The sequence below is a fragment of the Pelodiscus sinensis genome, chromosome 17 (genome assembly GCF_049634645.1).
Source record: "Pelodiscus sinensis isolate JC-2024 chromosome 17, ASM4963464v1, whole genome shotgun sequence".
NCBI classification, from domain to species: domain Eukaryota; kingdom Metazoa; phylum Chordata; order Testudines; family Trionychidae; genus Pelodiscus; species Pelodiscus sinensis.
In genome coordinates, this window is record NC_134727.1 from 17,836,821 (window position 1) to 17,849,175 (window position 12,355).

General features: G+C 43.7%; 1 protein-coding gene across 5 annotated transcripts in view; it reads right to left on the bottom strand.

Annotated features, from left to right (window-relative positions):
* Nucleotides 1-12,355, bottom strand: part of NEURL1B (neuralized E3 ubiquitin protein ligase 1B) — a 255,170-nt gene that overhangs the window by 11,656 nt on the left and 231,159 nt on the right. For 4 of the 5 annotated variants that reach the window (XM_075900257.1, XM_075900258.1, XM_075900260.1 and 1 more), the window contains one exon: nucleotides 4,293-4,853. In XM_075900257.1, coding sequence (XP_075756372.1) covers nucleotides 4,293-4,853 — 561 coding nt within the window. The remainder of the gene's footprint in view (nucleotides 1-4,292; nucleotides 4,854-12,355) is intronic. The other variant, XM_014581082.3, reaches the window with a different exon arrangement.

Below are 12,355 nucleotides of genomic sequence, written 5' to 3' on the forward strand. Positions count from 1 at the left end.
ACTAGTTACTTGCAGAAAGGACAGGGAATCTGGTGATAAGTCGAGCTCAGACACAGGATGAACGACACTCCAGAACTTTGAGATACCAACACGGAAGGATGCAATCTATGGAGGGGCTTAGGGCTGTTAGATTTGAGTCACATTCCCAGCTTTCCCCATTCCTGCAGTTTTAGAATGGAAATCTGGTGAGGCTGGCATGTCTACTTAACAGACCAAAAGAGCCAAAACTAAAAAGCAGTGTGCCATGCAAACCACGCCAACAAGTAAGACTGGAATAAAGAAGCTTCTCACCATTGTCCCTTTGGCATTTGAAACCTTCAGTTAGTCTCTGTGCATGTTTCAGACAAGCCTTAAAGGAGGACTTTTTATAATGGGAAGAATTGAAGAAAAGCAAAAAATCCCCCAAAAAACAAAAACAAAAAACACACTTACAGCCAAAGCAAATCCCTCAGTCCAGTTCCCAATGTGCAGGGAAGGGAGAGACAGAGTGAGAAGACAACATAATGGTGCTTAGGCCTTCACAGGCTTTTGTCATATTAATAAACGGTCACAAATTATAAACTCCACCCTGCAGTCTATAGCACCTTTCGTCTGGGGATCTCAAAACATTGCTTTTAACCTCCCAGCCCCCCAAGAGGTTTCCTATTATACAAAGAAGGAAACTGAGGCATAGAAATTAAGGGCCTGAATTTCAGGGATGTGGTTCATCCCCTGTTCCAAGTGAAGCTCAGTTTTCCCACCATCACCTAGTCAGGGGCATGATCTCATTTTGAAAATCAGGCTAGAGAAGTCCCAACTCCAAGTCCTTTGTTCTGTCCATTCTACCACTGCAGGATGGAACAACTGACGAACAAAACATACTATAGCAAGAGTAAAGGGTTTTGTTTTTCTAACTAGAACTGCCACTGTGAATTTAAAAAGCAGTAAGGACAATGAGAAAAAAAAACTGTCAGTGGTAAAATAGATTTGTTGTTCAATATAATATTAGAGTGTTTCAGTAATAGTAGCTACAATGAATGGATAAGTGAATAATGATGCTTAACAACATGTTTCGGTCAACTGTAAAATGCAGTTTATAATTTAGCATTATTTGACATAATATAATAGGTACTATAGCATAAATAATCTCAGTCATAGTTGAATATCTGGTGAACGAACCACTTTGGCCAAATCTGAAATACTTTATTTGATGCCCGCTCAATGTGTCAGAGGCACCTTTTTAGAAAAAACAAATATCAACTAATCAGTAAAGAAAGGGATATGTAGATTTTATGTGAATTTCAGTTTTGGTGCATGCTAGTTTGAAATATGACCCCAAATTATCTTGAATCTTTAATGCCTTTTTTAAAACCTCCACAAATGTTACGTGCATCATTTCTATCGAGTTTCAGTTAAGACTGCCCTTAAAACAACCAAATCCTCTTTTGCAATTGTGCCCACTGACAGTGACAAAACTCAGAAGTTCTCCCAAATCTGAAGTGTCAGTTGAACACAGTGACTTGGCAAAGGTCAGGTTTTAGGTACTGTATGTCAGGGTGGGTTATAATACACAACTGCAAATAGCCCCACAGCACCCAGGAAACATGCAAGCTTTATGTTAATGTTCTTAGAACACTTAACTGGCAATTACATCACATGCAGTACCACCAAGCCCAGTGCTTTGTAAATGTAAGGTAAAGGGCCTTTTGTATAAGGGCACACACAGATAAATCGGCTCTGGCTTGCAAGCACAGCCTGTTGAGCTGTAAATCTAGGTAGGCTGACGGAGCCAAAAGTTCCATCACCTGTAATACAGGAGGACACCTTAAATCTCTTGTCTAAATGGAATAGTTTAGTGGGGGGAGGAAAGGGACCCAAAGTTTAGAAAAGATTTCCAAACTCTTAGAAAGAGATTGAGGACACTGCTGTCCCTTGGCTGATAAGGTGGAAGCTGGCCTCTCTTCTGGTTAGGTGCTGTGCTTTCTAAAAAATCTTTGATAGCACTGGAATGTAACGTAAGAGGCTATAAGTGGCCGCCATAGGAGATAATATAAACTACAGCCTCAGACACAGAGGCTGGGGAAGGGGAACTGGGACAGGCTTGGAGGATGAGTCATAGCATTTCACTGGACTACTCCAACTGGGTGTCTGAAATATGACCAGAGGAAGCCCGATTCAATTGACTTTGTCTCTTCAGTCCCCATCATACATTGCTCCAAAGCAGCATCCCAATTCACTCCCGTGTAGCATATCTGAGCGCACTTCAAATAAACATTTTGTTTTCCTGGCTTAGTGGATGCAAGAAAAACCTGCTGTAAGATGTGGGGCAAAAGGAGAATGGTTTAATTTAACCAGTAAGAAAGGAAATATTAATTTAAATTATTAAATAGACTAAGTGCTTTAACTGTCTCATGTTGGTTTGCCACACTTCATTTAAATAAAGTAAAATATTAATTTATGTCCAACACTGTCATAATCAGGAGTGCTGACCAGCACCTGGGGACTAAAGGGTTAGCTATGTCTCCTGTCCCTAGCCAGGAGCCAACAGCAATGCAGATTTCAAACTGGGACAAAGGAATTTTTATCTTTTCCCTCCGTTGTCTGAGTCAGAGCGTTTTCTTCCAAGACTGAAGGAGATGGGAGGCCCGTGTCTCTCTCTGAGAAAAGACTTCTTACAATGTGTAAGTAGGGCAAAGTTTAGACAGTCCATCAGGTTTTATTGTTTTCCTGATTTGGGAATTTAGAACTGATATCTGAGCTTAAGTGTGTGGGTTTTTTTTCCCTCTTTTGTAACTAAAATCTTGAACCCAGGGAATTCCCCTGAGTACATCGATTGATGGCCCTTTCCATCTAGCCACTTTATTAAGCTTGCAAGTGTAGTTTTGTTTTGATATTAAAGTTTGTTTTCTTTTTCTAATTAACTGGTATTGGTTGATTGTTGTGTCCTGTAACTCAGTGCCTAGTTATAAGGGCAGCGTCCATTACAGTCTGTGAATCCCCTGTCTGTGTTGGATTTTTCCCAACTCCAAGTAAAATGGAGGTTGGGGCAGGGGGAGAGTTTTACCTTAAGAAGGAGGTTTCCCAAGTGATCTCTTCCCTGGTTTTTGTGGAAATTACTTGGGTGGCAGCAGTGGATTTCTCCAAAGTTCGGGTATTAGGATTTTGGTGGGAGATTTTTGTACCAAAGCCCATAGAGACCAGGTTTTGGGGTGTTTTTTCAGGCCCCCACTTCTGCATTTGTCATGCCAGAGTGGGGAACAGCCTTGACAAACACAAAAGATTCCTATGTTTTCTTTATTTATGGCAAGGGGGGGGGGGGGGAAGACTTTTTTGGGTCGGGGCCACTGTAAGGATGTTAAATTGCAATTAATTGACTAACTGAATAGTTGATGCATTTTGCATCGACTATTCGACCAGTCGATAGAGCGCCTCTACTTTTGAAGTGTAGAAACAGCCCTACTGCTGTTTCTACACTTTAAAGGCAAAAGCGCCACATCGAGCCGGGGGTCAGCTGAGGACTCCCCTGCTGATCCTGGGCTCCATGTGGCACTGCCACTTTGAAATGCCATGGGGAGCCCAGCTTCAGACTCCTCGTGGCGTTTCAAAGTGGCAGCGTCGTGTGGAGCCCAGGATCAGCAGGGAACTCCTCCACTGACAGTGGGCTTCAGGCAGTGCTGCTGCTTTGAAATGCCGCATGCAGCCTGGGGCCAGATGGGATGACCCCAAGCTGCACGTAGCGTTTCAAAGCAGCAGCACTGCCTGGAGCCCTGGGTCAGCAGAGAAGTCCCCAGCTGATCCCAGGCTCCACATGACGCTGGCCCCAGGCTGCATGTGGTGTTTCAAAGCGGGAAGGGGGAGGATGATGCGGCTGGAGTGCCAGCACAGGAGAAGGGTGGGTCTCGAGAAATTTTAGGGTAGGGATCTTTCCCCAGTCTTATGCAGGTTAGCCTACATAATCATAATGGTTACTTCTGGCCTTAAAATCTTTTAAATCTATGCATGATGGGATTAAGCTACCAAACAACAAGCAGACTGGTAATCGGGGGAAAGAACTACAGCATAAGCAGTGACATCTGTTAGATTGTGGAAGAGCTTCTCAAGAGAAACACTTGGACATGCCATTACTTGAGAGCTCCCTGGATCCCTGCTGCTGGCAATACGAAAATGTTCATGGTGCCAGTCACAAATTGTTCATGTTTAAGCCTGTTTTTAGGAGCACTGGTGCAGATATGCCATGTTTGCTTCCTCCATCAAGATGCTTTGCAGAAAGCAGAGTCCATAGGAGCGAGCCCAGGGAGAGAAAGTACACTCACCTAGTATTTGCACTTCATGAGTAATTCCATAGACATCTATCAGTGCCCAGAGAGGCCCAGGGACCTTAACGCCGCAGTGAAACAATACTGGCTCCTCATCGTTAATACTATAGAAGACTCTCCCATGGCGGTCGACCCAGAAAGCCAGAATATTGTCCCTCAGCGCGAACCTCTCTGGCAAAGCTTTAGCCCAGTAGCCAGGACGAGTCACCAAGTCAGGGCAGGCATACTTTGGTATGTCATCAGAGCTCATGTGCGATGGGTCATGGGTGGTGAAACCAAAGCGCAGTGCTCCGCTCCACCCATGGTGCACGGACACCAACTTGAGCCGCACCTTCTCATAAAGGTGGATGGGTCGGTGGGTGAAAGTGACGCCGTTGCAGAAGCTGTTCCTCCGGGTGGCCTTGCGGGAGTGGGCATCCAGATGGACATTCTTGCCCTTGGCTTGGGAGTGGAAACGGGGGGGCTCTGCAATGGCAAGGACAGAGCGTCTCTCCTGGCTGCTGTTGGGCAACGGGTAGTGAGGTCTGCTGGACACCGAGCGGGTCTGGTGACTGGTGTCTGCAAAAGGAAACAACAACAGCACCGTTAGGCACATGCAGCCAGAGCAACCTGCCTTCCTTCAGTCTGCGAAATGAGGTGGGATTGGTCCGCCTTGGGCAAGGGACTGGACTGGACGACCTCCTGAGGTCTCTTCCAGCTCTAGGATTCTATGATTCTAGGTGAGCAGTTTCGCACTCGCACTCAAGTGGAGCTCTGCGTGTGGGAAGGGGCCTGCCGTTTCTGGGCTTAAAGTGGTGCACAGCCAGCTGCAACTGTCTACTCTCCACTGATTAGGTGTCCAACTTTCTGTAAACCTTACTTGTGGCAACCTGCCTTGAAGCATATTTGCTTTGTCCTCTTAAAAAGCTTAAAAAAATAACACTCCCCTATTCTTACTAGACGTGTCCTAGTTCATCAAGAAAACAGCAGTACCTCTGGCTGAGTTTCTAACACAGCACCATTAACACATAGCCAGCTCCTCAACTGATCTGCACTGCCTCGAGGAATCATGGGTGTGAGGCACAGAGCTGCTGGAGCAGGTGCACAAAATATTGATTTCCATGCGACATGCACACAATTTCTTAGCAGTGGAGTTGTACTTTTGAAAAAATAAACCAAGGTATTTAGGGATGTTAAAATGCATTTATTTTGGAAAACATAACAGCTGAAAATTTCAGCTGGGGGGGTGGACGAAGGGGGGAGGCAGCTCCTGCCTGCCCCCCCTCTGTGCTGCTGCCTCTGATGCAGAGGTGGGAGGAGGGCAAGTGGCTCCATGGGAGCCGGTGCTCACAGGGAGCCAGCTTAAAAGCCAGCTCCCCGTGAGCAAAGGCTTCCACCGGCCCGCCCCCATCCACATTGCTGCCTCTGATACAGAGGCAGCAGTAGTGGGGTGGAGGAAGAAGTGGGGTGCTGCGTGTAACTGAAGGTTAACCGATGAGCTCAGGCTCATTGGTTAACGGTTGACACGTGTACACTATCACATCCCTATTTAGAATCCAGTGTACCGTGTCTACATCAGCACAGCATTTCTCCATAATGCTAAAAGCTCTGCTTGAAACTTTATATAGCCTCAGATATCATATGTGACTGGCACATAAAGGAGCCAATTTGTCTTTCACAGAATAAGAAAATAAGTACAGGCAGTCCCCGGGTTACATGGATCCGACTTACATCGGATCCCTACTTACAAACGGGGTGAGGCAACCCCGCACTAGCTGCTTCCCCCCAGCAGACCAGGGAGACGCGAAGTTAGTGTCCCTCCCCACGCCAGCAGACCAGGGAGCCGCGGAGCGGCTTTTCTCAGCAGACACCTCAGCTTGAGAATAAAGGACTGAGGGAAGTGAGGTGTGGGAGAATAAAACTGAGCTCTGGAGAAATGTTTGGCCAGAGTTTCCCCTACAATATGTACCAGTTCCGACTTACATACAAATTCAACTTAAGAACAAACCTACAGTCCCTATCTTGTACGTAACCCGGGGACTGCCTGTACAAGATATTGCATTTATGCCTCATCTCCCCCATTTGAAGATCTCCAAGTGCTTTACAAGCCACCCAGAACCCCAGGTAATAAAGTATCATCCACCACATTTTACAAATAGAGGTCCAGAGTTTATGGGCTTGATACTGTGTCATTTAAGTCCATGGGAACTTTGACATTGATTTCAATGAGAGCCTGCACAGGCCCTAAAAGAAGATTACACAGAGTCTGGGACTGAAATGGGAATAGAACACAAAGTTTGCTTCCAGTCTTGAGCCTTAACTACAAGTTTTTTGCAGCAGAGACACAGCACCTGGTCCATGATGGGGGCTACTAGGTGTTACCCCAAAGCTAATAAAGAAGATGAACTAAAGAAGAAGAACAGAAATGCAAACAACTGGAACATTTGTTCTTCCCATCTCCCACCTCCTTTTCTTGTAAACATAACGAATATGCAATACATCTTTTTAAATATAGAAAATCGAACCAAAAAAAGGAAATGGAAGGGAAAATTTGGTGCCAGCTATCTTAAATATAAAAACCTCCAAGCACGTTAATTTTGGAATTATTATGCCAGATATGACATTTAAAAAATAATTGGGCTTTCCCTCAAGCTGTTTCCTCCCAGTCTAAGCTATGGTTTCTCCACACATCAGGAAGAGTGTCATGGGGACACACTTGCTAACGGCTTCCTTTGTTTTCAAGAGAACATCAGATGATGCTAAAAACTCAATTTGGAAGAGCTGGCAGGAGATCTGCAATCATGACAACTTTTTGCAAGCAAAAATATAATGGGCATTCACATGACAGCCTGGGACTTCCATTCCCTTTTTGAACAAACGTGCTCTACACAACAACAGCATGACAGTCCAGGGAAGCAGTGGGCTCAGATGGCAGAAAAAGGGCAAGAGCAAATATCAGAAAAAGAGGATTACAGCTCAAAGTGGATAATCTGCAGCAGGATCAATTCTGCTCTTGGGGCACAAAGATGCCACTTCCATGAAAAGTGTCCTAAATATTAAGATCAGAGGCCAAAAACCAACAGATAACTGAATGGCCTCTAGCTATTATGTTTCCTTCAGTGAAGTCAGAAGCTGCACTACATAGACAATGCGCCACGCGGAATTTTGTGTAAGGACAGTGGCTCAGTCTCCTGAGTATTTTAACATAAACTCACCAATTAAGAATTTTGTTTCATTCCTCCTTAAAAGCCCAGATACAGAAGACAGCTGCTTCTGGAAATGACCCAACTGTTGTAACCTGGGTGGTGCTCAATGCACGCAGTGCCAAATGTTCTGAACAAACTCTTTGCTGCAAAGAGAATGTGATTTTGGTTCTTTCAGCAAGTGAGGGACATAGATTCGAACACGCACAGGCCAGCATCTAGCATGTAAAAATGTAGCTACCAACAATGGTCAGGTGCTGGTAATATCCATTCCTTACTAAGAAGCTGGAACTGGATATTTGGCATCTTCAAAATGTATCTTTGAATAACAGTTCAATCGAAAAATGTTAAATATAGTCAATCATCTATAGTTTCCAAATGACTGAAAATAAAATCTAGGGGAAACACAGTGTACTGCCCTCAATTCAGGTTTACTTTGGTAGGCAATGGGAAGCAGAGCTTTTGTTCGCCTTTTTTTCTAGACTCACAAAAACTCATAGAGCAATCCTGCAGCACCTTAGAGTAACAAAAATATATAAATGGCATAATGAGCTTATCATGAGCAGAGAAAGTAGGTTTTGCCCATGAAAGCTCATGATACCACACACAAACACATTATATATATATATATATATATATATGTTACTCTCTAAGGTGCTGCAGGATTACTCATTTTTAAAGTTACAGACTAACACAACTACCCCTCAGACTTTTAAAAACCCATAGTTGGTTTTTCTAGTGCACCGAAATTGTGAACAAAGGAAACACTAATAGAAACTGAGACCCAAAAGAGCATTTTTATGTGAGTTCCCTGACAGTATTTGTCCATACAAAAGCAGCAACAGAATGAAAGGGGAGTGATAGTTCTGTCAGTGCAAAGGCTGGGAAAGCAATTACAACTCCACCTATTTCAAATGCTTCACTCATTCCAGCCTGCCATAGGCTATGGCTATTTTTTTTAAGTTGTTTTTTTAAAGACAGGAAAGCACATTGTGACCACACAATAGGAAACTTTCCAGAAGGAAATGGATGGATAATTTATTTATAATGCCATTTTCTCCAAACATGAACACCTGTCAGTTACCATTTTGAATAAAACACCATTTACCCTGAGACTGAGCCAGAAGAGGCATTGCTCACACTGTAAAAGTCTGGTTGTAGAGCTCGGTTGTGGTTTTGTTTTTTGCAGGTAGTCAACTAGTGGGATGGTGAGATGGTGGGCAACTAATCACTGTTTGCAATTATGTTATTGTCCTGGGCAGCATCCTCATTGCAGCTTTCACCTTTTCATTCTACAATAAAAGCCTTAGAGTAAATAATAAAGCTTGAACCAGTGCTTACAGCACTAGGCTAGGCCCAGGAAGAAGGAAGTTCAGTTTCCTGAACTACCAGAAAGCTCTCATGTGACCTTGGTCAAGTTGCTTTGTGTCTCTGGGCCTCAGTTCCTCACCTGCAATGTGGGAATAAGAGCATCGCCCCATTTACTGTAAGAATGAATAAAGACTATGAGAGAATGAGGTGCCATATACAAAATAGATTAAATTAAATGTAAGCAAGACACCCACAATCCCAATCTGCCCCCTCTTTCCATTGTAAAGCTTGCCATTTTCTGCCTTTCTTCTCAATGGCACTAATCAACATCACGATGCTTACATCATATCTCTTGAACATGGAAGGATTGACAATATTACAGAGGGCTTCAGGAAACATGGAAATAAACTAAAAGCAAATCAAAGTGAGCTGAAATGAAGAGGAAATAATTTGTAAGTAGACACTTCTCACTGAAAATACACAGCAAGAAATGGCATCTGACTTTACATCAGTATGTCCCTGAACCTGTTCTGCAGAGCTACATAAACTGGGCTAAAGCAAAATTAAACTTCTCTCACAGCCAAGTCAATATGTACTCATACCATATCTAAAACCTCAGCCTATTGTCAAAAGCCTAGTAAATTTCTTAAGTTACATTGACCTTTAGGGAGGTATTATACAATCAAGACATGTTTTGAACTACAAACACACACTGCGGATAGACATGGAGCAATTTCCGTGTATTTCTCATGGCTTTAATCTGAAAAATAAAACCTTTCTAGCTCATTTATGCAGAACACTGGGGATTTCTAGAACGCCACAGCCACACCTTCCCCACGACTCATATTGTTGCACTGTTTATCACAATCTGCCACTGTTCCTTATGCAAGCCAAAGGTGGGGACTGACCTGATGAACTGTAGCTGTGCAGAAGCCCTGAGGCCTGATTCTCCCTTCTCTCAGGCAGATGTACAGCATCTGAAGTAATTCCACTGAAATCGCTAAAGTTAGGGAGAAGCTGGTCCTAGAGATGAAACTTAACCTTAGACTTGTTGCTGGGGCCTAGTAATTGAGAGTAACCAAGGCAATGCCGTAAGGCTGAAGTGGAATGAAATCAGAGGTGCAGTGTAAGGCTCTACTCCTGTATTATTATTATTATTACTATTTGTATTGACCGATTACCTAGAACAGGGGTGGACAAAAGGGCCTTTGCGGGCTGGATCTGGCCCACTAAACGGGTTGATCTGGCCCGTGGAGGCCCTGCCACTCTCCCCACCCCAGGCCAATTGGGGCTGGAGGCAGGGGAAGCGCACAAAGTTTCCTCCGCCCTGCAAGGAGCATATGGCACTTCTAAATGCCATGTGCTCCTGGCAGGGCAGGAGGAGGCTTCACATGCTTTCCTGCTCCCAGGCCAATCAGGCCTAGGAGTAGGGGGAGCACGTGAAGTTTCCTCCGCTCTGGGGGAGCCCGGAAGCATCCTGACCCCTCCCCTTCCGTTTGAGGCCCCACCCTTTCCAATGTGGCCCGGGGCCACTTCAAACGTTTTTAAAGTGACCCCCAGCAAAAAATTATTGCCCACCCCGACCTAGAGCCTCGGTCATGGACCAGGACCCTCTTCTGCTAGGTGCTACACACTCACAGAGCACAAAGAGGGGCCCTGCCCAGAGAGCAAAGCTGTAGAATCATGCAACCGTGACTATAACTGCAAGACAAGCAGGAAAACAATCAAAAGCTGGTTCTTATTGCTGGCATCATCCCCACAGACACTAGAACACCACATACCACAGGAGTAAAGGCAACGGATGGATTATTAACAAAGACCAGCCTGGTAAGCGGCACTAAAGGGGCTGATAGTTCATTGACACAATGGTGTTTGGTCTTCCCACTGCGCTCACAGAATGAGTACTAAGGATGAATGCAGCAAGGAATCTGTCCATTAATACTTGCTACACAAGGAACATGCTTATCACCACCACTTTATCTCTATGACATAACTTTATCAAACAGGTTTACCAGAAATGTTAGAACTTTTTCTTTGCACAACAAACAGTTAGTCAGATGCTGCTGCAACCCTGTAATAAAGTAATAAAGGAACCTTCCAAAGAGCAGGGCACAATATGCTACAGTAGCCAGGTGGCCTCTTATCAGGATTCCACACCAACCACAAAAGACAGGAAGATCGGGACAACACTCACTTCATGGGGCATGTTTAATGCACCACTGGAAATCTAACTAGATTATTGAAACTCTCCTTGTGCCCCATGATTGCTAAATCCTGTCCCGATTCATTTTTGCAGTGCAACAAAAAACCCCAGCAACCCTCCAATGCCATGTACCATAGAAAATGCAACCAGGGAGGACATGAGATGCTGCTGCATGTACACGCATCTTGCAACTTACATTAGGGTGAAATGGAAACTTTTTGTTTATAAATAAGCAGAAATGAAACAAAACATAATAAAATGCAGCAGAACCTCATTTAAATAGTTGTTAAATCACTATTATCTAATCTTTTGAGACCAAGGGATAAAATCTGCATTAACTTTTTTTAATGCATTGCTTCCATGTTCAAAACAAAGGGAATATGGCAGCAGTCTCTATTGGGCTACGTCTACACTGGCATGATTTTGCGCAAATACTTTTAACGCAAGAGTTTTTGTGTTAAAGTATTTGCGCAAGAGAGTGTCTACACAGGCATGTGCCTTTGCACAAGAGATGTGCTTTTGCGCAAAAGCATCCGTGCCAGTGTAGATGCTCTCTTGTACAAGAAAGCTCCGATGGCCATTTTAGCCATCAGGCTTTCTTGCGCAAGAAATTAACGTTGCCAGTCTACACTGGCCTCTTGCACAAGAACAGTTGCGCAAGAGGACTTATCTCTGAGCGGGAGCGTCAGAGTATTTGCGCAAGAGGCAAATTTCCTGATTTCCTACATTACAACGTCAGTGTTCTTGCTCAAGTAATCGCGGCCAGTGTAGACAGGTGGCAAGATTTTGTGCAAAATCTTGCCAATGTAGACACAGCCCAAGAGAGTTAATTTCACATATTTAACATGTAGCTAAGCCAAATTTTTCAACTTCAATTCCCAATGTTAGGCCCCTCAATCTATGTTTGGGGAGCAAAATAAGTGCAAGTTTATTTCTACAGTTGTTACAGCTCCTTAATTATATTAACAACCATTGAGAGTGTTCAGCCGTTTTCAATTAGGTAAAATTGCCTAAACAGCAATTTTGCATTGTAGTTTATGACGAAAAATTACAAAAAAGAAGAAAAGGACAGGAAAAATATTTTAAAAATCACAAGTTCATAGTTAGATGCAAATCGACATATGTCTGTATGGATTCCACATACAATTTCAAAACTTCAGTGTATAAGGATATTGTTAAGTCATTTCGCAAGTGTTAAGAACTAGAACTGTAATATAACCTGGTCACTGTATAGCAGAGGGTCATGTGAATGTTTTCTTCATCTTCGATTCATATGAGTTTCCATCATCTGAACTACACGATTTGCTTGAAAGGTCTGCTAGCCATTCCACTGAGATATGGTGAGTTTCCCATTAGTAATCAAA